This window comes from Oryx dammah, unplaced genomic scaffold, assembly GCF_014754425.2.
Source record: "Oryx dammah isolate SB20612 unplaced genomic scaffold, SCBI_Odam_1.1 HiC_scaffold_13, whole genome shotgun sequence".
Taxonomy (NCBI): Eukaryota; Metazoa; Chordata; class Mammalia; order Artiodactyla; family Bovidae; genus Oryx; species Oryx dammah.
This window is the reverse complement of record NW_024070197.1, coordinates 42459027-42483505: the sequence shown is the minus strand read 5'-3', so window position 1 is coordinate 42483505 and position 24479 is coordinate 42459027. Positions and strand designations below refer to the sequence as shown.

The 24479-nt window shown below is 41.3% G+C and overlaps 1 protein-coding gene across 2 annotated transcripts in view; it reads left to right on the top strand.

Annotated features, from left to right (window-relative positions):
* The window catches only part of FTO (FTO alpha-ketoglutarate dependent dioxygenase), a 426125-nt gene that overhangs the window by 123741 nt on the left and 277905 nt on the right, over positions 1-24479 (top strand). For both annotated transcript variants that reach the window (XM_040254042.1, XM_040254043.1), the window contains exons 3-4: positions 87-714; positions 19636-19779. In XM_040254042.1, the coding sequence (XP_040109976.1) occupies positions 87-714; positions 19636-19779 (772 nt within the window). The remainder of the gene's footprint in view (positions 1-86; positions 715-19635; positions 19780-24479) is intronic.

Genomic DNA, 24479 nt, shown 5'->3' with positions numbered 1-24479 from the left:
CCTAAGGCTTGTGAAGAAACACACTTTTGAAATAATAAAATTATAGCTATCCATAAACACATATTTTTGCTTTGCTTTTGTTCTAGTGGCAACTGAAATATCCTAAACTAATTCTCCGAGAAGCTGCCAGCGTGCCCGAGTTGCTCCATAAAGAGGTTCAACAAGCCTTTCTCACACTGCACAAGCATGGCTGTTTATTTCGAGATCTGGTGAGGATCCAGGGCAAAGACTTGCTCACTCCAGTCTCCCGCATCCTCATCGGTAACCCTGGCTGCACCTACAAGTACTTGAACACCAGGCTCTTCACGGTACCCTGGCCCGTGAAAGGCTCTGATGCAAAGTACAATGAGGCCGAAATAGCTGTCGCCTGTCAAACCTTCCTCAAGCTCAACAGTTACCTGCAGGTAGAGACCATCCAGGCTTTGGAAGAGCTTGCTGCCAAGGAGAAAGCCAACATCGATGCTGTGCCAGTGTGCATAGGTCCAGATTTCCCCAGGGTTGGCATGGGGTCCTCCTTTGACGGGCACGATGAGATTGACATGAAGAACCGAGCAGCGTACAACGTCACTTTGTTGAATTTCATGGATCCCCAGAAAATGCCGTACCTGAAAGAGGAACCATATTTCGGCATGGGGAAAATGGCTGTGAGCTGGCATCATGATGAAAATCTGGTGGACAGGTCAGCGGTGGCAGTGTACAGTTATAGCTGTGAAGGTACAGTCTGCTCTATGAAGAAGCAGCCCCAAACGTAACATGACCAGAGTCGCGCAGGCTCTGGAGATAACGATCGTGTATGCGTGCGTGTGTTTATGTGTACACAGGTGTTGTGTGTCCTTCTAAGTGTGTCCTGCTGCACCCATATATCTACAGAGAATCCTTCTTTCTCATCCATTCGTGCTATCTGGCTCATTGTTATCCTGTGCTCAGAATATTTTCCCTGGTAAGCACTGCTTGTCATTGTCTTTCGCAAGCCCTGGAGAGCCGCATCTTGGTTTCACACACCCAACTGCCTTTTTCTAAAGCTCAGAGTAGATCGTACAGTTGTTATAATTAACTTGCTGATAAAGGGCCAGGAAAACAAAAATCTGTCAAATCCTTCCAGGTTCCCACAGGTGTACATTTCCAGTCTTGCCAAAACATTTTATTACAATTGACATCGCTGTCTTGAAGGGAGTGATTTGTCAGCTGTGGACTTGTTCTTGGCTTCCTCCAGGTTTGACTACTGTCCTTCCTTGTCAGAAACAGCTGGGTTAGGTTTTATAAGCTGACAGACCTCTATTTTCAGGTGTATCTCTAGCCCATCCCCCTCCTCCCCACCCCCCTCCCCCCCTTCTCTCCATCAGTTCTGCCGTTTTAGACCTGAGAGGGTTTCTGTGGCCAGCCTGTTCTTGCAGTTTCTGAAACCTGGTGCCCTTGGAGTAAAGATCACAGGCTACCTTTTCTGTGGTCTACACAAATTTTCCTTCTCTGATTGTTCAGGTTCTGTGTCTTGAAGGTCCCCAGTGTTTTTCAGGACAGGATTATAAAAAGGGTAGGTGGACAAATTAAGGACAGAGTAACCTTTGCTGACTTCTTTGCCTGATCATTTGGCAAAGGAATATAAGATACAGTATTAGCTCTTTTGGTGATGGAGAGGGAGGCCTGGCATGCTGCAGTCCATGGCATTGCAAAGAGTCGGACACAACTGGGTGACTGAAGAACAGCAATTAGCTCTTTTGCCAGTTTCTCTCTTCTTGTTGTTCATTGAAAAATGCTTGGAAAACCAGAGTTCTAGATATACCATCTGGGAATCAACTGGAACTTTTAAGGGCCATTGTTTCCTGAAAGCTTATTTTTTAATTGGATTTTGTTGTTATTTGACTCTTATTTACTAAGACAACTATTTTGGAAAAGGGATTTTCAAAAAGAAACCGTCCTTGCTCTCTATCTTACCATTTCCCAGTCTCAAAAATTTCCTCTGGATAGCTAAAATGTTTTCCACCTTTACCTTCGGTCTTTGGCCAGGAACAAGGAACTAGTTTAGCAGTTAGAAATTTTACTAGTTTCACTGGCATCTCAAATAATGATGCTGACCCAGGAAAATTGCTTGCAGGAGATTTGATGCTGTCCTAATGGAAAGAACTGTGAACCTCTGATCTTTAATAAGTCCTTGCCAGGGATTTAAGAACCATCACATCCAAGAACTCTGATGTTAACGAACAATGGAGTTTGTTAGTTTCTTTCTTAAGGAGGCAACTCTCTGAAACCGAGGCAGTGGTATGTGATAGCTCAAACAGCTACAAAGATGTCTTTGTGCTCCTGGAGCCTCTCAGCCTTTCTGTTTAATAGTCCTATTGTACTCCCAGAGCGTGGGTGATCAAATAGTTTTTGAAGCCTAGAATATCTTGTGGAGAGGAATGAAAATTTTTAATGACTAGTTTCTGTGGTTGGGAGTAGTTAAGATTGATAAACTATACAAATAAACCTAAGTACATAAAGCTTCATCCTTGCGCTTATCACCTAGACGAGGGAACTGCAGAATGCAAATCTATAGGGGCAGGGTAATTCCTTTGTGTTCTTAATCCCCAAAGTTCCCAGAACTCGATCTCATAATAGTAGCAATACTGGGAGCCCTCATTTATTGAGCACCTATTGTGTGCCAGACACTGGTAGAAGCATTTTACATTTATTAACTGATGTTATTTTTGCAACTCTGTGAATGAAGTACTACTGTTAGCCTCATTTTTATATGAGGAAACTGAGGTACAGGAGGATGGTGAACTTTTCCATGGTTATACAGCTATGAATCAGCAGAGCTAGGATTTGAACTCAGACAGTCTGGCTTCAGAGTCCTCACAGCTAAGGCTAAATGCTTTGTGAGCAGGTGTTTCCTACCCCTACAGTATAGCGGGGCTTCCCTGGTGGCTCAGTGGTAAAGAATTTGTCTGCCGATGCAGGAGACGTAGGAAACACGGGTTCGATCCCATGGCTCTCACCCTGGGAAAGCTGAATCCACTGAAGCATGGACGTTTGTTTCCATAATTCTGAAGTCTTTATTTCAAAGTGAGTACCTTTATACTTTTTAGCTGTCTTTGAGATCAGGAAAAGCTGAGTTATAATTACAGCTAGAAGTTTTAGAGCACTCATAATTAAAAAAAAGTTTTTTTTTTTCCCTTAGCCTCTCAGCATCCCTGTCTAAGGTCTCAAAGCTCATTTGATCTTGTTTATTTCAGTGTGTCATGCCATGTCTATGTTCGTTGTTTCTAAAGTCACTTCCACTGCTCAGTAAAACTTGTTTGATCTTATAAGTCACATTTTTTTAACCTCCATGCAATTATTTATTCAATTAACAGTACGCATCTACTGTTTGCCAAGCACTCTTTTAGATACTGAGAATGTGACAGTGAACAAAAATTGTTGCCCTCGTGGAGCTATGTTTTAGCAAGGAGAGACAGGAAAGAAACAAATAAGCTTATATATATTGCAAAGGTAAGGCACAGGCTTACAGTTTTAAATAGGAAAGTTAGCCTTCCTTCAGTTGAGTAACCTTGGAGCAAAGATGGGGAGGAGCATATGAGTGAATTTTTAAGACTCAGAGATGGGACATGACTTTGGGATGTTTCAGAAGCAACAAGTGTGGATGGAAGAGAGGCAGGGAAGAGGTAAAGTAATAGAGGTGAAGACAGACTGGAAGACTAGGGGTGGGAGGTGGCAGAAGATAGTTCTTACCATAGATGTTAGAAACATTGGCATTCAACTCTTTTTCTTTCCTTACTAATTTGAGAACCTTTACCTTTTCACTTAAAGGAAGCGCTTTACAACTTCTCTGTGGCCTGTTAGGATTGCCAGCGTCACTGTTCTTAAGCTTTGGGATCATTGCTAACTATAGTAAGGGCATGCAAGCCCTGGATCCAGTAATGCAAGCTTACTGGAATGCAGGCACTGCAATACCATGACAATTGACCTGATAACCAGAGGGCTACTAACCAGGCTACCCTGGACAGAGGCTGAGTTACTTTCCAGGCAGGACACAGCAGGATATCATCGTGCTGCTCAGAACGGCATGCAACTTAAAAACTTATGAATTGTTTATCCCTGTAACTTTCCATTTAATATTTTCAAGATTGCTCTTGACTGTGGGTAACTAAAACCACAGAAAGCGAAACAGCAGATAAGGAGAGGTTATTGTATTAAGAATAACAATCTCGGGCTTGTCCTTGGAGTGGGATGGGGCACCATTGCAGCAGGGGTAGAAGGGAGGCAGGGCTGGAAACAGGGGAGCTGCAAGAGGCCATTGGGTAGTCCAGACTAGAGACGGTGGATCACGTTAGAAGAGGCAGAGGTGATGAGACATAGTTCTGTCAAGACCCATATCTTTTCACCAGCAAAGATTGGCAGTGCCTGTCAGAGAAGAAGCCCAGCCAGCAGCATCTCCCAGTTGTCCAGAGAAGGCTAGGGATTTCCCTGGTGGTCCAGTGGCTAAGACTCAATGCTCTCAATGCAGGGGTGGTGGATTTGACCCCTGGTCAGGGAACTAAATCCCACATGCCACAACTAAAGATCCTACATGCTGCAACAAAGATGGGAGATCCCAAGTACTGCAGTTAAGACAGTGCTAATTTGTTTCAGTCGTGTCCGACTCTTTGCAACCCCATGGACCGCAGCCCTCTAGGCTCCTCTGTCCATGGGATTCTCCAGGAAAATACTGGAGTGGGTTGCTGTGCCCTCCTCCAGGGGATCTTCTCGACCCAAGGATGGAACCCTGGGTCATCTCTTACTCATCTGCTTTGGCAGATGAGTTCTCTACCATTGGCACCACCTGGGAAGCAATTAAGACCTGGTTCAGTTCAGTTCAGTCGCTCAGTTGTGTCTAACTCTTTGTGACCCCCCATGAAGTGCAGCACACCAGGCCTCCCTGTGCATCACCAACTCCCGGAGTTCACCCAAATTCATGTGCATCAACTCGGTGATGCCATCCAGCCGTCTCATCCTCGGTCGTCCCCTTCTCCTCCTGCCCCCAAATCCCTCCCAGCATCAGGGTCTTGGCCAATGAATCAACTCTTTGCATGAGGTGGCCAAAGTATTGGAGTTTCAGCTTGAGCATCAGTCCTTTTGATGAACACCCAGGACTGATCTCCTTTAGGATGGACTGGTTGGATCTCCTTGCAGTCCAAGGGACTCTCAAGAGTCTTCTCCAACACCACAGTTCAAAAGCATCAATTCAAAAAAAAAAAAAAAAGCATCAATTCTTCAGCACTCAGCTCTCTTCACAGTCCAACTCTCACATCCATACATGACCACTGGAAAACCATAGCCTTGACTAGACGGACCTTTGTTGACAAAGATGTCTCTGCTTTTGAATATGCTATCTCGGTTGGTCATAACTTTTCTTCCAAGGAGTAAGCGTCTTTTAATTTCATGGCTGCAGTCACCATCTGCAGTGATTTGGGAGCCCCAAAAAATAAAGTCTGACACTGTTTCCACTGTTTCCCCTTCTGTTTGCCATGAACTGATAGGACCAGATGCCATGATCTTAGTTTTCTGAATATTGAGCTTTAAGCCAACTTTTTCACTCTCCTCTTTCACTTTCATCAAGTGGCTTTTGAGTTCCTCTTCACTTTCTGCCATAAGGGTGGTGTCATCTGCATAGCTGAGGTTATTGATATTTCTCCCGGCAAACTTGATTCCAGCTTGTGCTTCCTCCAGCCCAGCATTTCTCATGATGTACTCTGCATATAAATTAAATAAGCAGGGTGACAATATACAGCCTTGACATACTCCTTTTCCTATTTGGAACCAGTCTGTTGTTCCATGTCCAGTTCTAAGTGTTGCTTCCTGACCTGCTTACAGGTTTTTCAAGAGGCAGGTCAGGTGGTCTGGTATTTCCATCTCTTTCAGAATTTTCCACAGTTTATTGTGATCCACACAGTCAAAGGCTTTGGCATAGTCAATAAAGCAGAAATAGATGTTTTTCTGGAACTCTCTTGCTTTTTTGATGATCCATCAGATGTTGGCAATTTGATCTCTGGTTCCTCTGCCTTTTCTAAATCCAGCTTGAGCATCTGGAAGTTCACGGTTCATATATTGCTGAAGCCTGGCTTGGAGAATTTTGAGCATTACTTTACTAGCGTGTGCTGCTGCTGCTGCTACTACTAAGTTGCTTCAGTCGTGTCCGATTCTGTGCGACCCCATAGACGGCAGCTCACCAGGCTCCCCCATCCCTGGGATTCTCCAGGCAAGAACACTGGAGTGGGTTGCCATTTCCTTCTCTAATGCATGAAAGTGAAAAGTGAAAGTGAAGTCGCTCAGTCGTGTCCAACTCTTAGCGATCCAATAGACTGCAGCCTACCAGGCTCCTCCATCTATGGGATTTTCCAGGCAAGAGTACTGGAGTGGGGTGCCATTGTGAGATGAGTGCAATTGTGTGGTAGTTTGAGCATTCTTTGGCATTGCCTTTCTTTGGGATTGGAATGAAAACTGACCTTTTCCAGTCCTGTGGCCTCTGCTGAGTTTTCCGAATTTGCTGACATATTGAGTGCAGCACTTTCACAGCATCATACAGCCAAATAAATAAATAAATATCTTTTAAAAAGACAGAAGGCTAGGCCAATAAGAATGCCTGGACTTACCCCCTCTCTCCGTAGCTTTATCGGAGTGTCATTTACATACAATGACTGCACATATTTAAAGTCTGCAATTTAGGAAGTAGGCTGTGAAGTTTGAGGTGGTTCATTGGCACAGACTAGCCCAGATATCCCATCTGGGGACTTCTAATCAACATAATCCACTCTACTTTGTTGGAGTTTCAGATTCCTGCATCCCATGTCTATCTCTTTCCTAATTTGTTTCTTTATTTTAGTGAAGCATTAGAGATTAGTATCCTCTAATGGTACCTTAAGAAAGGGCATTTAGAAAGCACATTTTGGAGACCTTGAATGTCTAAATTCGTCTATATTCTGCGTTGACTTGTGTAGATACTTTACGTATGGAAATCTTGATGGAAAATAATTTTCCTTCAGAATTTTGGGGACATCGTATGTACCAGGGTCTTATCTTCCAGTGTTCATGTTGTGGGCTTTGCTTTTTTTCTTTATCCTTTATGTGATAAAGATTTTTTGATTGGGTTGTCCCCTAATATTTTATAAATTCACAGTGATATTTTTTTCATCCATTATACTGGCATTTGATGGGTCCTTTCAATCTGGAAGGAAACTCATGTCCTTCAAAGTGGGATATTTTCTTGAATCACTTTGTTAATTATTTCTTCCTCTCCAGCTTTCTTTTCTCTTTAGAATCCATATGGTTTGATACTCAAACTGACTGTTTACTCTAATTTTGTTACTTATTCTCTTGTTTTTTAAACTTTTTTTGTATCTTAATCTTTTTAATCTATTTGTATTTTTTAATCTGAGAGTGTAATCCACTCTCAGAAGTTATCTTACTTTTATCTTCCAACTGGTAACCACTATTTTAACTTCTGAAGCCATATATTAGTTTTATACATACTTGAATTAGAATTGTAAGCTCTTTGAAGGGTGGTTTGTGTCTTGATCATTCTTTGTATGTGCATATAATGCAAATCAGTATTTTTTTGCCCCAAATCAGTAGGTATCTTTTGTCCTTGAGTAGTTCATGCTGTTTAACTACATTGTGGCCATTGTCCAATAACTCTTTGATTTCTGCCGCTGCAACCTCTGTTTAATACTAAGGTTCTTTAGATTGCACATAGCAGATGCTTGGCCTAAACAGGTTAATTTAAGACAATATGAAATTGTTTTATTTAATACTAAGACCAGTCTCACTGGCTTCAGGTGCACCTTGTTTCAACAGTAATAGTGTGGCCAGCTTCAGACTTCTTTCCCTTAGCAAAACAAATCAGTTCAATAAAAAGCTTTGCCTGAAGATAGGTGAACAAATAATTATTCTTTTTTGATTAATCCAGTTTGATTCTGGTCTTCTATGCTGTTTACAGTCTTCCCTGGTGGTTCAGTAGTAAAGAACCCACCTGCCAATGCAGGAGACGTGGGTTTGATCCCTGAGTCGGGAAAATCCCCTGGAGAAGGATATGGCAACCCACTCCAGTATTCTTGCCTGGGAAATCCCATGGACAGAGGGGCCTGGCAGGCTATAACGCATGGGGTCACAAAAGAGTCAGACATGACTTAGTGAAATAAACGGCAACAACAATATTGTTTACACCATCCAGGTTTTCTCTAAGGCTCCATGACTCTGTACTTTGCTGAGGTTGCCCACAGAATTGCAGCCTTTGTTTGAAGCTCTGGTTCAAGGAAGTTTTTTTGAGAAGTATTTTGGCTTCCTTTCCTCATTTTATGTGTGTGTCTGTGAGTGTGTGCACAGTCACTCAGTTGTGTCCCACTCTTTGTGACCCATGGACTGTAGCCCTTCAGGCTTCTCTGTCCATGGAATTTTCCAGGCAAGAATACTGAAGTAGGTTGCTACTTCTTCCTCCAGGGAATCTTCCTGACGCAGGGATCAAACCCACGTCTCCTGCATTGGCATATGGGTTCATTACCACTGAGCCACTGGGGAAGCCTCTCATTTCATATTTTATTTTAAATAATGTCATGGTCTTAGAGCTTTAGCCAAGAACCCCCAGAGCAATTTTTCTTTCCTCTTCTCACTTTCACTTTATTCTACCATGTCCATGAAACATGATATAATGAGGTTCTCCTATGATGTGAATATTTATATCTTAAAAAATTTTTTTTTTCAAATGCTTAATCTGAAAGCTGACAGAGCCAGACATCCTGTTGAAAGGCTTCAGATTTTTTTGGTAAAGAGTTTTCAATATTTCTCATGAAATCCTAGAAAACTTATAATTAATTTCATAATTTATCTGTGTCAGGGGACTACATTTGTCCCTGAATTGCTGCTTTTGAGACATGTTAGAACAGCTTCTTGTCATGGATTTTGAGCTGAGATTGATAAGAGTTTTTTTTTTTCCTTCGAACTTCTGAATTCTCTATTTCTTCAGACCATTCCTTGCTCAGTGGCTAAGGAGTGTGCTCTGGGTTAGCAGCTGGCTTGACTGATTGTTCTTCACAGCCAATCAGTTCAGTTCAGTTCAGTTCAGTCACTCAGTCGTGTCCGACTCTTTGTGACCCCATGAATTGCAGAACGCCAGGCCTCCCTGTCCATCACCATCTCCTGGAGTTCCCTCAGACTCACCTCCATCAAGTCCGTGATGCCATCCAGCCATCTCATCCTGGGTCATCCCCTTCTCCTCCTACCCCCAATCTCTCCCAGTATCAGAGTCTTTTCCAATGAGTCAGTTCTTTGCATGAGGTGTCCGAAGTACTGGAGCTTCAGCTTTAGCATCATTCCTTTCAGAGAAATCCCAGGGTTGATCTCCTTCAGAATGGACTGGTTGGATCTCCTTGTAGTCCAAGGGACTCTCAAGAGTCTTCTCCAACACCACAGTGCAAAAGCATCAGTTCTTCGGCACTCAGCCTTCTTCACAGTCCAACTCTCCCATCCGTACATGACCACAGGAAAAACCATAGCCTTGACTAGACGGACCTTAGTTGGTAAAGTAATGTTTCTGCTTTTGAATATACTATCTAGGTTGGTCATAACTTTTCTTCCAAGGACTAAGTGTCTTTTAATTTCATGGCTGCAGTCACCATCTGCAGTGATTTTGGAGCCCAAAACCAATCAAGGAATTCATTTTTAAATGGTAGAGTTCTTCCAGGAAATATCCTTCTTGGCCAACCCTTCTTTGCAAGGAGCAGAGACCTTCAGGTTGTTGTTGTTTAATTGCTAAGTCATGTCTGACTCTTTGTGACACCAGGGACTGCAGAATGCCAGGCTTCCCTGTCTTTCATTTTGTCCCAGAGTTTGCTTAAACTCATATCCATTGAATCAGTGATGCCATCCAACCATCTCATCCTTCGTCATCCCCTTCTCCTCCTGTCCTCAATCATTTGCAGCATCAGGGTCTTTCCCAATGAGTCGAGTCTTCACATCAAGTGGACAAAGAATACCAAAAGGAGCTTCAGCTTCAGCATCAGTCCTTCCAATGAATATTCAGGGTTGTTTTCCTGAATTGACTTGTTTGATCTTGCAGTCCAAGGGGTTCTCAAGAGTCTTCTCCAGTACCATAGTTCATAAGCATCAATTCTTCAGCAGTCAGCCTTCTTTATTGTCCAACTCGCGCATCCATACATGACTACTGGAAAAACCATAGCTTTGACTATATGGATCTTTGTTGGCAAAGTGATGTCTCTGCTTTTTAATACACTGTCTAGGTTTGTCATAGCTTTTCTTCCAAGGAGCAGACATCTTTTAATTTCTTCAGGAATATTTCCCAAGTGTTCTCTGGCTTATGACATTTGCCATTGTTTTGGAAACCTGTCCAGAAAGATTATCCAAAGTCAGCACTTAGAAGCATCTACCTTCCAGAGGGATCATTCTGGGAAACAGATCTGACCTACGGAAAAGTCACCATCAGTGCCTGCCACTGCCCTCAGCATAAGCCTAGCTTGCTTATGTGGTTCACAAAACCCGCCATGTCTCTGTGGGCCTTTCCCCACCTCTCCAGCCTTTTCACTTGCAAATCCATGTCATTCAAGTAACAGTCCTTTGCTGTTTTTGTTGTTTAGTTGCTAAGTCATGTCTGACTCTTGGCAACCCCATGGACTGTAGACCCTCAGACTCCTATGTCCATGGAATTCTCCAGGCAAGAATACTGGGGTGGTAGCCACTCCCTTCTCCAGGGGATCTTCCTGACCCAGGGATCAAACCTGTGTCTCCTGCTTGGCAGGTGAATTCTTTACCACTAAGCCACCTGGGAAGTCCGTAACACTCTTACCACTCAGAATCAATTATGTTTCTAAACATCCATCTGCTATATCCCTTCTAGAGTGTGTCTTCCCAGCCTCATACCTTTCCCCTTTCACCTTTTGTGTTTCTCCATTTTGAAAAATGAGTCCTGGTCCCAGACACTGGAATGTCATAGATCAGTGCTGGACAGAAAACATCCTTAGACTTCATCTACCAGCTGAGCCTCTGCAACTTCTGGGTTTCTCCTGCCTCAAGATTTGTGATGTGAACAGGATGGGACCTGCTGTGTAAGCCCCTCTAGGTATGGGGTAAGGAAGCAGAGGAAATTGTTGCCTGGGCCAGAGTCTTAGAAATTTTAGCACTTGGCTAAGGCAACGCAAGTGTGTGTGCATGCCTGCTCAGTCGTGTCTGACTCTTTCTGACCCCATGGACTGTGGCCTGCCAGGCTCCTCTGTCCATGGGATTCTCCAAGCAAGAATACTGGAGTAGGTTGCCATTTCCTTCTCCAGGGAATCTTCTCGACCCAGGGAATGTACCCACGTCTCCTATATCGGCAGACAGGAGAAGCCCCAGCTAAGGCAATAAGAAATAAGAAATAGAGCTTTTTTTTTTTAATGTGTGGTGATGAGATTTATATATATATATATATATATTTGCACATCAGCAAAATTATTAATTAATGGTATTATGCTTTAAATACGGTAGAAAATTTCAAGTGATGTATTTTACTTGATTAGAACTGTCATCTCATCTTTCATGCCCAGGCTTCTGTATTTGTTGTCTGTGTAATAGTGGTTTGACACAGCTCTGGGAATGCACACAAAATATTTGATGGCATTTATCTTTTATTAAATGGAATTAATTTTTTCTCAAAAACTAGTTAGCTATTTTTTCCCCCCTTTATTTCTTAAAGCCTTTACTTTTAAGATATGACAGAAAAAATCTTACAGGTACACATGGAAAAGTAATACTTGATTGCTGTTGAAAATTAATTGGTTAACCTGGGGGTTAGAGTTTTGGACATTTTAAACTTGACAGTTAAACTTCACATTCTTTTGCATTTTGTCACATCTTTCACTTGTTTAGTCGTTTGGTTAGTGGGAGCTGGGAATGCGCTGAACACACTGAGACACATAAAACTCTTTCAGTGTTGCTGAAGTTCAAAGGCAAGTAGGAGCCACTTGCCTCTGCTTGTTTCCAAAATAACATAGGGAAACAGTAATCAGTTGCAGTTGCTATAAATAATTACAAGTTGATTTTATTGAGAAAGTGAGCAACACTGTATTTATGCAATAAAAAATTTATCAGACATACATCTTCCCTCCTCCCTTCCCAGCCCAGGGAGGAAACAAACCTTCAACAAAACATTATTTTAATGAGCACATTTCAAAGGTGCCAGATTTATGGGAGACATCAGGCAACACTGATTGCAATTACTGTCTCTCTTTGTCTTTCAGGAGTTTATTGATGCCATATTGAGAAGAGTGTGAGGATGAAAGTTAGAGGGGAAAGTAGTCAACCAGCCTGTTAGCCTGTAAACATCCATACTCGGTGGCATCAAAAACCTCCTTAAAATGGTTGTCTTTGTAGTTTAAAAATCATTTCTTTTTCAAGTTGTTGCTTTGACCAGAGATGGATGTACAAAAAAACCTTCTTAAAATGTCTCTATTCTTTTCCTTGGGCTTCCCGGGTGGCTCAATGGTAAAAATATCCACCTGCTAAGCAGGAGATGTGGTTTCAATCCCTGGATCTTGAAGATCCCTCGGAGAAGGAAATGGCAACCCACTCCAGTATTCTTGTCTGGGAATTCCCATGGACAGAGGATCCTGGCAGGCTACAGTCCATGGTACTGCAAAAGAGTTAGACATGACTTAGCAACTAAACAACAATTCTTTTTCTTGGGCTACAAGCTGCAGCTGTTATCACTGGGACCCTCTAGAATGAAGCAGCCTGAAGACTTGTAGTATAAAAGATAGTAAATACTGATTTTTCTTATCAATATTCTTTTGTTAAATCAATCTACTTATCAAATAATTGAGTATTATTGCTTTATTATGTTGTATGTTGGTAGTGGTCACATGAATTAGTTGGTATTAGTCACATTACATCATTTTTTTTAAATTTTTTTCTACATTTTTTTTTTAACATTTTGGCCACACTGCGTGGCATGTGGGGTCTTAGCTTCCTAACCAGGGATTGAACCCACACCATCTTTAGTGGAAACACGAATCCTAACTGCTGGGCTGCTAGGGAAGTCCTACATCGTGATTATTGTATTCAGCCTCAGCTTCCTCACTAATATGTGCTGTGCACATCTCTATCAAATCGCAGATATCAAGCCTATAGAGCAGGGGTCAGCAAACATTTTCTGTATAAAGGACCAGATAATAAAGATTTTCAACTTCAGAGGCCTCTGGTCTGTGTCTTAGCTACTCAACCATGTTGTTATGTGTGAAAGCAGCTGTTGATAGTATGTCAGTGAATGGGCCTGACTATTCTTGTTAAACTTCACAGAAGCAGGTGATGGGACTGATTTGCCTATGGGCTAGAGTGGGGTTCACGGACTTGAATGCCTGTCGGGGACCAGGCAGGTATCTAATGGAGTCATATGGCTGACGGAACTGCCACTTGTGCCTTGTCTGAAAGATGCAGCTACTTTTCACTTATGGCCACTTGTGACCTGCTCAGTGAGACCTGAGTTTATAATTCAAGAGTAGCTGGAGCAACTTCCTGGTGGTTCAGTGGCTAAGACTCTGAGCTCCCAATGCATGGGGCCCAGGTTTGATCCCTGCAACTAAGACTGGGCACAGTCACATAAACGAATAAATCTATGTTAAAAAAAAAAAAAAGAATAAGCTTCAGAGTCAGACAGACCTAATTTGAATTCTACTTACTAGCAGTTGTGAACCTAGACAAGTTATTATTTTTTTTAAAGAGTAGCTGGAAATTGGTATTTTTATGCAAGGCACTTTTATCAGTAGGCAGCTAATTTAGATTCAGTCAGAAAATGTTGTGCAGGTCAGGCTATATACCTTTGAGAACTCTTTTCTGGTCCATAGGATCTATTTAGAAGTGCTGGTCTTTTCAGGTATAATTATGTATAATGTATAATGAAGAACTTCCTGTCATACTTTGACCACCTGAGGAGAAGAGTCAACTCATTGGAAAAGACCCTGATGTTGGGAAAGACTGAAGGCAAAAGGAGAAGAGGGTGGCAGAGGACGAGATGGTTAGATAGCATCACTGACTCAATGGATATGTATTTGAGCAAACTCTGGTAGATAGCAAAGGACAGGGAAGCCTGGTGTGCTGCAGCCAATAAGGTTGCAAAAAGTTGGACAAGACTTGGCAACTGAACACCACCACCAACAAGAACTTGTTGGTGAATGTTGTTAGACATGGGCAGCACATATCTAGTTCAGGTGCTGCTAACTACACATTCTAGTGCTGTGACAGACCTCAGTAACCAATCATACCACTCTACCCTGCCGAGCATAGAGTGACTCACCACCAGACCTCAGAAAAGCTACAGCCAGTAAATTCACTGTGTCCTTTGTAGCTCAGCTGGTAAAGAATCTGCCTGCAATTCAGGAGACCCCTGTTTGATTCCTGGGTGGGAAGATAGGGAAGGGAAAGGCTGGGAAAGGGATAGGCTACCCACTCCAGTATTCTTGGGCTTCCCTGGTGAATCACACAGTAAAGAATCCACCTGCCATGTGGGAGATGTGGGTTTGATCCCTGGGTTGGGAAGATCCCCTGGAGAAAGGAACAGCTACCCACTCCAGTATTCTAGCCTGGAGAATTCCATGGACTATTTAATTCATGGAGTTGCAGAGTTGGACACGACTGAATGACTTTCACTTTCTTCTGATATGTAAGGTATTTGTCAACCCTGTTCCAGAAAATTCTCTTTAAAATGTTTTTTTTGGATTAACCTAGAAAATGGTGTTGGCCTTTTTAACTCTGTAATTTTAAAGAATCTAGCCAGAAATTACTCTTAACTACAGAGTATTTGAGAAAATATATATCAGAAATAACAACATATAGGACAGAAAGTAAAATCTTGTTCCTATGGCAGTATCAGATTTTAGATTCACACTTAGGGAATTGAAGAATATCCACAGTTGGATGTGTCCCTAAAAACTTTAGTAGCATTCCTTCTTTGAAGACACCTGAGCCTGTATTTCTGGTGTGTCTTTTTTCACCATACCTGTGTGAAGTAATGGGAATGAATAGTTATAAAGGGCAGGTCCTTTTTTTCTTTCTCGTTCTGTCTCTGATGCTGGTTTAGTTACTAGATAGAGTATAAGATGTTCAGAATTTAAGGACTCTATATGTGAATACGTGCCATCTGGGATGCAGGCAACTTTTGGATTGTGTATGTGACATGCTGGATGTGATGTTGCCTAAGTAAAACGTGTTTTATTGTCCATTTTGATTGCATAAAATTTACATCTTTTGTATTCTGCCCTCTGTGAGTCTAAACCATACTTGTCTTTCAAGTTTGATCATCTCTAGGAATTTTGTTCTACTTGTTCTAACCCACGTTGAACCTGTCCTCTAGATTTCTTGAATGTTGAGATCTGTGCTAATTCAGCAGTATCATGCTTTATTACATTATTTGACTTATTTGCATGTTATTCCCCTCACCCCCTGCCATAATTAACATTTTCTTTTCCTGTCTGTCATCTTGCACAGTAAGGTCCATGAATGGTGTGAACTGAGAGAACATATTGTGTTTAAGTAGGCAATTTAGAACAAATGTTCATTGGATGTCATTTATATGCCAGTTGTAGTTGTTCAGTTGCTAAGTCATATCCGATCCTTTGCAACCCCATGGACGCGGGCTTCCCTGTCCTTCAGTATCTACTGGAGTTAGCTCAGAGTCATGGCCATTGAGTCGATGATGCTGTCTAGCCATCTCATCCTCTGTCACCTCCTTCTCCTTTTGCCTTCAATCTTTCCCAGCATCAGGATCTTTTCCAGTGAGTTGGCTCTTCGCACCAGGTGGCCAGAGTATTCAGCTTCGGCATCAGTCCTTCCAATGTGGAGTTCTAAATGTGGATGAAACACAAAAATGGACCCTGCATTTGAAGACCAGAGTCTAGTGGATTAAAGTCTAGTGAAGTGAAGTCGCTCAGTCGTGTCCGACTCTTTGCGACCCCATGGACTGTAGCCTACTAGGCTCCTCCGTCTATGGGATTTTCCAGGCAAGGATACTGGAGTGGGTTGCCGTTTCCTTCTCCAGGAGATCTTCCCAACCCAGAGATTGAACCCGGGTCTCCCACATTGTAGGCAGATGCTTTACCTTCTGAGGCACCAGGGAAGTCTAGTGGAATTAAAGTCTAGTGGAATTTAAAATGTTCCATTTCTAGTAATCAGTGATGAACATTCACAACTCCATTGGAAGTAAAGCTCCACTGGGCATAGGTCTTTGTTTCATTTACTGATATACCCCACGTGCCCAGGTCAGCACGTTGTATATTGTAACTGCTCAATAAATATTTCTTAGATGAACTTTTACATGTTTTTATATAGGTGTGGGACAGTTAATGTAGGTGAATCATAGGGTGTGCCTGCTACTTCCTTTACTTGTCTCTCCTGCTGTTTTTTCAAGGCATGTAATTCTCTTTCCAGAAAAAATCAGTCTTGAGTTTTCTTCCAGAAATATTATTAATATATGCACATATATGGAAATGGCAACCCACTCCAGTGTTCTTGCCTGGAGAATCCCAGGGACGGCGGAGCCTGGTGGGCTGCCGTCTATGGGGTCGCAGAGTTGGAAACGACTGAAGCAACTTAGCAGCAGCAGCAGCATACACACATATGTGTGTATGTGTGTGGTTTTTTTTTATACAAATTATAGCCTATTCCTTTCTTTCTCTTAAAAATATAGGAGATAGTTTTCTATCATTGCATGCCCATATTATTTTTAGTGGCTATATAGTGTTTTATTGCCTGAACATTTCATATTTTATTAAATCAGAAATTTATTGATGGATGTTGAAGTTATTCTGATCTTTTGCTTTTATTAACAGTGCTCTAGTAAATAGCCTCCCTCAATTTGCAACCTCTACAAGTAGGAATTTTAGTATACATTTCTAAAAGTGGTATTGTGGAATTCCTATAAGTTCAAAGGTTTTAGACATTAGTAATTTTGATAGGTATTACAGATAATCTTCCACAGAGAATATGAATGTGCCATTCTGTTCCACTCTTACTAATGTTATATTTTATTAAAGTGCTTATTTTTTTCTGATCTAATAGGTGAAAAATATCTATTATGGCTTTGTTTTGTGTGTTTGAACGTCTTTTTATATGTTTACACACTCCATTTTATGTCTCTGTCTTTATAACTTTTGCCCATTTTTCTGTTTGATTATTGATATTTATCTTTCTGATGTGTAGAAGTTCTTTATATGGTTAAAAAAAATTCCCTGGCCACGCTTGCGTGTTTATATTTCTGTGTTAATTATAGAGTCAGCTTGTCTAGGGACCAAACCCAGTGAACTAAAAATCAATCCTGTTGGTATTTTTATTGTGTTTGTGTCAAATTTATGGATGACTTAGGGAGAACTGGCATTTCCATAATGACTCACCTTATTTCTCAAGAACATAATATGTCTTTGCATTTGTTTAAGTGAGTCATTATGGTGATAAAGGACACTGTCTTAACTTTTTCTATTCAGTTTTTAATGTTTTCCTATTAAAATATGTTGGCTTTGAGATAAATCTATATTGTATCATGTTAAGGAACTAGCCACCTATTGCTCTTTTTGAGGTTTTTATCATGAAAGGATGTATTTTATCAATTATTTTTGTGTATCTGGTGACTTATGTATTTTTTGTTTGTTTTCATCTATGAATATGATGAATTTTAAGTATTGTTGTTGTTGTTCAGTCGCTAAGTTGTGTTCAACTCTGCGACCCTGTGGACTGTAGCATGCCAGGCTTCTGTGTCTTTCAGTATCTTCTGGAGTTTGCTCAAACTCATGTCCACTGAATCAGTGATGCTATCTAACCATCTCATCCTCTGCCACCCTCTTCTCCTTTTGCCTTCAATCTTTCCCAGCTTTAGGGTCTTTCTCAATGTGTTGGCTCTTCCCATCAGGTGGCCAAAGTATTGGATTTCAACTTTAGCATCAATCCTTCCAATGAATATTCAGGGTTGATTTCGTTTAGGATTAACTGGTTTGATCTCTCTGCTGTCCAAGGGACTCTCAAGAGCTTTCTCCAGCACGACTGTTCAAAAGCATCAGTTCTTCAGTGGTCAGCTTCTCTAGCGTCCAACTCTCATATCTGTACATGACTGTTGGAAAAACGATAACTTTGACTAGATGGACCTTTTTCAGCAAAGTGATGTCTCTGCTTTGTAAAATGTTGTCTATGTTTGTCATAATTTTCGTTCCAAGGAGGACGCGTCTTTAATTTCGTGGTTGCAGTCACGTCTGCGGTGATTTTGGAGCCCAAGAAAATAAAATCTGTCACTGCTTCTACTTTTTACCTTCTGTTTGCTGTGAAGGAATGGGACCAGATGCTTGACCTTAGTTTTTTGAATGTTGAGTTTTAAGCCAACTTTTTCATTCTCCTCTTTCACCCTCAAGAGGCTCTTTAATTCCTCTTCATTTTCTGTCATTGGCGTGGTATCATCTGCATATCTGAGGTTGTTAATATTTCTCCCAGCAATAGACTTGCATATTGAACTATCCTTGTACTCCTGGAGTAAGTTCTACTTTGTCATGCTATTCTTTTAAAATGCTGCTGGATTTTGGTTCTTTTGCCTTATATAGATCTTCCTCAACTTTCAGTGGGATTATCACACAATAAACCCATTTTAAGTTGAAAATAGCATAAGTCAAAACTGCATTTAATACACATAACCAACTGAACATCATTGTTTACCCTAGCCTGCCTTAGACCTGCTTGGAACACCTACATTAGTCTGCAGTTGAGTAGAATCACCTAACACAAAGTATATTGTAATAAAGTGCTGAGTATCTCATGTAATTTATTGGAGATTATACTGAAAGTGGAAATTAGAATGGTTTGTATGCATACTGAGTAGTTACCAGTGTATTGGTTCTCCACCCTCCTGATCACGAGGCTGACTTGGAGTGGCCGCCGCCTAGCATCACAACAGTACTTTTCTGCATACTGGTAGCCCCCGATGGGACCAAAATTCAGCATCAAAGTATGGTTGCAACTCAATGCATATTGTTCACACCATGGTAAAGTTGAAAAATCATTAAGTTGAGCCATAGTTAAGTTGGGGACTGTCTATACTATTAATATATTTAGAAATTATGCATTGGTTTTGGATGTGAGACTAGTGTGTGTGTGTATACTGGATTTGATACATATTCTTGTCTTTATGAAAAGAATCTGGACACTTACTTTTGTGTTCTTGAACAGTTTACAAACACACTTCTTAACTGTTTGATACAATTTTCCTTTGCAGCTCTTTAGTTCTGTGCTCTTTGACAACTTCTTCTATACCTTCTGTGGCTTTTTAAGCTGTTCTGCCTCTTCTGGGGTCAATTTTGGCCATTCATATTTTCCTAAAAACCTATGCAGATTTTCTGATGTAGTTACATGAAACTGAACAAAATGATCATCTTTAATTTTCTTTGATATCTGTGGTTATTTCCTTACCACTTTCAGGTTCTTTTTATCAAAAACATAAATGACATGTTAAAATATTTTAAAGAATGTGTTTTTTTAAAAAAAATGATGCAAATAGAATATATAGTTCACTTATCCATATTTTATTAAAACTTCAGTTATTCTTAAGGTAACTATGAAACTCAGAACTTTAGATGAAACATTCCTGACAACTCTCTTCTCTTTTGACAGGCCCTGAAGAGGAAAGTGAGGATGACCCTCAGCTTGAAGGCAGAGATCCTGATATTTGGCACGTTGGTTTTAAGATCTCATGGGACATAGAGACACCTGGGTTGGCGATACCCCTTCACCAAGGAGACTGCTATTTTATGCTCGGTAATGCGAGGATCAAAGCCATACCTGATGCTCTAGTGTCTTTAAGTTTTAGATTATTGGGTACATATTTTGCATATGTCTTTTGAAGTAAACTTTGTAAGTTTTTCATATGATAATGAAGCTTCTACATGTAACTTGATTTTTTTTTCTTTTTAAGATACTGCTAATTTTAAAAGTTGCTTTTCTTTTCATTCTAAGTGTTGATGGCATTCCCCAAAGTACTAAGCAGTTTTCAAGATTTTTTTCATCAGAGCTACTAAATCATCTCAATCACCTTATTAATGTGAAGTTTTAAAAAATATGTCCGTGTCTCTGTAGGTTTATAGTGAAAGTTTTTTTTTCAGTTTTGAGTTTAGTTTCCTCTTTGGAACATCTGACCTGACAACCCAGCCTCTTCCTCTACTCCCTGTCCCCCTACTCCCTCCCACTGAGTTCCCCTCATTTGCCTCATCTAGTTCTTTGGGATACAGTATTTCAGCCATGGTCAGCCTTACTGAAGCTACGAAGTTTGGGGAGCTTCATTTTGTTTCTTAGCTCTAAGTTTGTTTTTTTTTTTTTTTCATTTAGACTTTCTGATGCACAGCATGCAAACAGCATCCTTTTTTCCTTACAGAGCCTCTCAGGGTTTATTTTGTCCATGGCTCTCACTCCTAATTGTTTTGGGGTTAATCTCACTCTTACCTGCCTAGGGGAATCTACTCATGTGTTTGGTTTTAGAGCCAGGAACATCAAGACTCAAACCCAGTATTTGTAATAAGAATTATCTCCCAATAATGGAGTGTCTGAGGAGGGTCCTCTATGTGCTTTGTAAGTTTCTGTAGGAGATACTGGAAATGGATAACGCTTGGTCCTTGCTTTCTAGGAATTATGAGTTTGGGATAGCCATTCAGTCATGACCTCACTAAATGTTTTCCAGATTTCATTCATTCGCACACTAGCGTCAAGTTTCTTGCCATAGTCCTGTGCTACCCATACTGTTATTGTTGTTGTTGTTTAGTTGGTGAATCTAGTCTGACTCTTTGAGACCCCATGGACTGCAGCATGCCAGGCTTCCCTGTCCTTCACTGTTTCCCGGAGTTTGTTCAGATTCATGTCCATTGAGTTGGTGATGCTATCTAACCATCTCATCCTCTGTCGTCCCCTTCTCCTTTTGCCTCCAATCTTTCCCAGCATCAGGGTCTTTTCCAATGAGTTGGCTGTTCCCATCAGGGGACCAGAGTATTAAAGCTTCAGCTTTAGCATCAGTCAGGGTTGATTTCCTTTAGGATTGACTGATTTGATCTCCTTGCAGTCCATGGGACTCTCAAGAGTCTTCTCCAGCACCACATTATTACTTATATAATATTTCTCTCTAGATAAACTCTTTTTTTTCTTGAGCGGAAATGAGTTTATTTTAGGTGATTTTATATCTGAAATGGAAAACCAGTATCACTTGACATAATTAGAAGAATCGTACAGAGTGAAAGTAAAGTTGTCTTAGTATCTGGTGCTTTTGTTTGCTGAAGACCCTAAGACTCAAGCCTGTTCTGTCTTCAGTGACTATTAGGGAGAGGTGTTAACCCAATCACGGTACCAGTTTTGGGCTTTCTCCTTTGTGTCAGCGGGAAGATTGGAAGATCACGATGCAGGGAATTACTTTCTCACCGTGCGATTCAGTAGTAAATTCTTGCATTCTTTTCATGGCGGAGTCCTGCATTTTTTGCACTCTGTCCTTTTGTTGTTGTCGTTCGGTCATTAGGTCGTGTCCAACTCTCTGCGACCCCAGGGACTGTAGCCTGCCAGGCTCCTCTCCTCCACTATCGCCTGGAGTTGGCTCAGATTCATGTCCATTGAGTTGGTGATGCTGTCTAACCGTCTCATCCTCTGATCTAAGTAAGCTCCAACTCTCTTGCCTTCTATTTGCATGTTGCTTTCCAGTTTACAGATCAGTTTCACATAAGCCATCCCAATCAGTCTCCAAACAGCCTTTGCTAGGGAGATGGTGCAGGGTATCAATCTGTTTTTAAGTATTTTGCCCAAGGTCACTCAGTTCGTGTGAGGCAGAACAGAGGCCAGTGTGTGGTTGCATGTTTCTTATTCGGTGCTTTTCTTGCTCTCAAAGGGACCATTTAGATTTGATCCCAATTCATTGAAGATCTCTCGGTGGGAATGCTTTTAGGGGTAAGGTCATCTCTTCACATGCCTGGCTCCTGCTTGTCTCAGGATTTGAGTTTCTATTCTCAAGTCTTTGCCCCATCGTTGAGCATCATTTATAGGTAAAACAGACTATTATTTCATTTTTTAATATACCACCCCATGAACTGTAGCCCACCAGGCTCCTCAGTCCATGGAATTTTCCAGGCAAGAATACTGGAGTGGGTTGCCATTTCCTTCTCCAGGGGATCTTCCCGACCCAGGGACCGAATCCTGGTCTCCCACATTGTAGGCAGATGCTTTACCATCTGAGCCACCAGGGAAGCCCCAATATATATCACCCAGATGTGGATATTTACTGTGAATATAAATAGATTGTCATTTCAGCCAGTAAATCACTTTCCTTTTGGGTACTCTGTTTGAGTTTCTATTAATATTTTGCATCTTTAAAAGAAATGGGAGTCAGAAGAGTGCTATTTTAAATAGCTTTATTAACTTTCTATGTATAAAAGTAGGAAATGACTTTGTAAAGGTTCAGCTACTTTCCATTTATTTAGTAACATCTCATGTTTTCTGATTGAAAACATAGTATATGCCCATTGTAGTGAAAAGAAACTCTGAAAAGTATAAAGTGAAATGAAGAAAATAAAAATCAGGTTCATGCCTATTTTGGTACTTTCCTTTTCAGACTTTTTCCAATGCGTACATAACTATGTACCTGGAATGGCAGTTGTTGGTGTCTTAGTTACTAAGTCATGTCCGACTCTTCCGTGACGCTATGGACTGTAGCCCGCCAGGCTGCTCTGTCTGCCGGATTTCCCAGGCAAGAATAATGGACTGGGTTGCCATTTCTTACTCCAGGGGCTCTTCCTGACTCAGGGATCGAACCTGTGTCTTCTGTCTTCTCAGGCGGATTCTTTACCACTGAGCTACCAGGGAAGCCCAGGAATAACAGTGGCATATGAATAACAGCTGTGTTTACTGTGGACTAACGACAAGTCAGGCCTTCTGTGAATCTTCTCAGTAACCCTGAGAAGTAGACACCAGCTCTGTTGAGAAAGAAGAAGATCAGATTAGATCGATGTAGTGACTTAGCCATGGTTACACAGTGGGAAAGAATCACGGATTGAAACTTGTCACCTTAGCCCACCTATGCTCTGATACCCGTGTCAGGCTGTCCGGACCCCACACCTGGAGGCCCTCTGCACCCCTGTCCGGCACTGACCCCTGCTCTGGGCTTCTCTGCCTTCCTCAGTGTGATGCCTCTGCCTTACCTGAAGGCTTAAGACTAAATTGTTCAGGAGGGCAGAAAAGAAGGTGACGATGGTGGTCTGTTTGCTTCTTTCTTTTCCAGTTCGTTTTTTAAAAATTATTTATTCATTTATTTATTTTTGGCCTGCTGCTCTCTGTGGGCTTTCTCTTGTTGTGGCGAGCAGGGGCTCCTCTTCACTGCAGTCCATGGGCTTCTCACTGTGGCTTCTCTTGTTGGAGAGCCCAGGCTCTAGAGCACATGGACTCAGTAGTCGGGGCTCCCAGGCTCTGAAGCATGGACTCAGTAGTTGTAGCCCATGGGCTTAGTTGCTCCAAAGCATGTGAGATCTTCCCAGATCAGAGATTGAACCAGTGTCCCTTGCATGGCAAGGCAAACTCTTAACCGCTGGACTATCAGGGAAGCCCTCCATTTCTTTTTAAACTGATGTTTTTCTTGGCTCAGAAATTACATTAAAAATGAAAATATTAAATAATTGCATTGTCCTTTTAACTTATGTATGATAATGAATATACATTTTTAGAATATACATTGGTTCCACTTAGCTGTTGTAGGTGATAAAGGAAGAGTAGTTATCATTTTATAGTAGCTGATATCTGAGACATAACATCTAGTTCTGATTTCCAAACTCCTGCCTTCAGATAAAGGTGAAATAACTGATAACTTAGTAAACTAGGCCAAGCATAGCACACTGCACCTCAAGTTTGTGCTTGGAATCTGTTTTCTTATTAAGATGTCATATTCGATTTCTAAAATGACTTGTCCCGCGTCTTCTTTTAGGCTAAACAAAACAAAAATAAAAGCAACCATGGTCGAAAGCTCCTTTTCTCTTTACTTTTTAAAAGCCAAGGACTCTAAAGAACCCTGTCCCAGGATCCCTGCCCTGTGCTGATACCTGAAATCTGAACTTCATAGCACTTTTGAAAAGGAAACAGTTTAGCTCAATTTATAATAATATATTGGTCTGCAGAGGAAGTGCCGACCGAACCCCGCTGTCTCAAGTCAGTCCTCCAGGGGTGTCTGATGGGGAGTGTGTCGGGTGCCTGTAATAAATCCACGGCCTGTGGAGCTGAGTGAAGGCCCTGCTGGCAGTGCCTGAGGACACGCTTAACTGGGGTTGTCACGGTTTTACTTTTAAATTGGAATCTGTGCCCTAATCTCAGAGTTAGACATGACCAGATTTGCAAGCAGATTTACAATTTTCACTAATTTTTCCAACCAGGACTTCAAAACACACTTAGAGAAGAGAAAAAAAAAATACACTCTGGTCTTTCTCAGAATGGGATGATTTACTTTG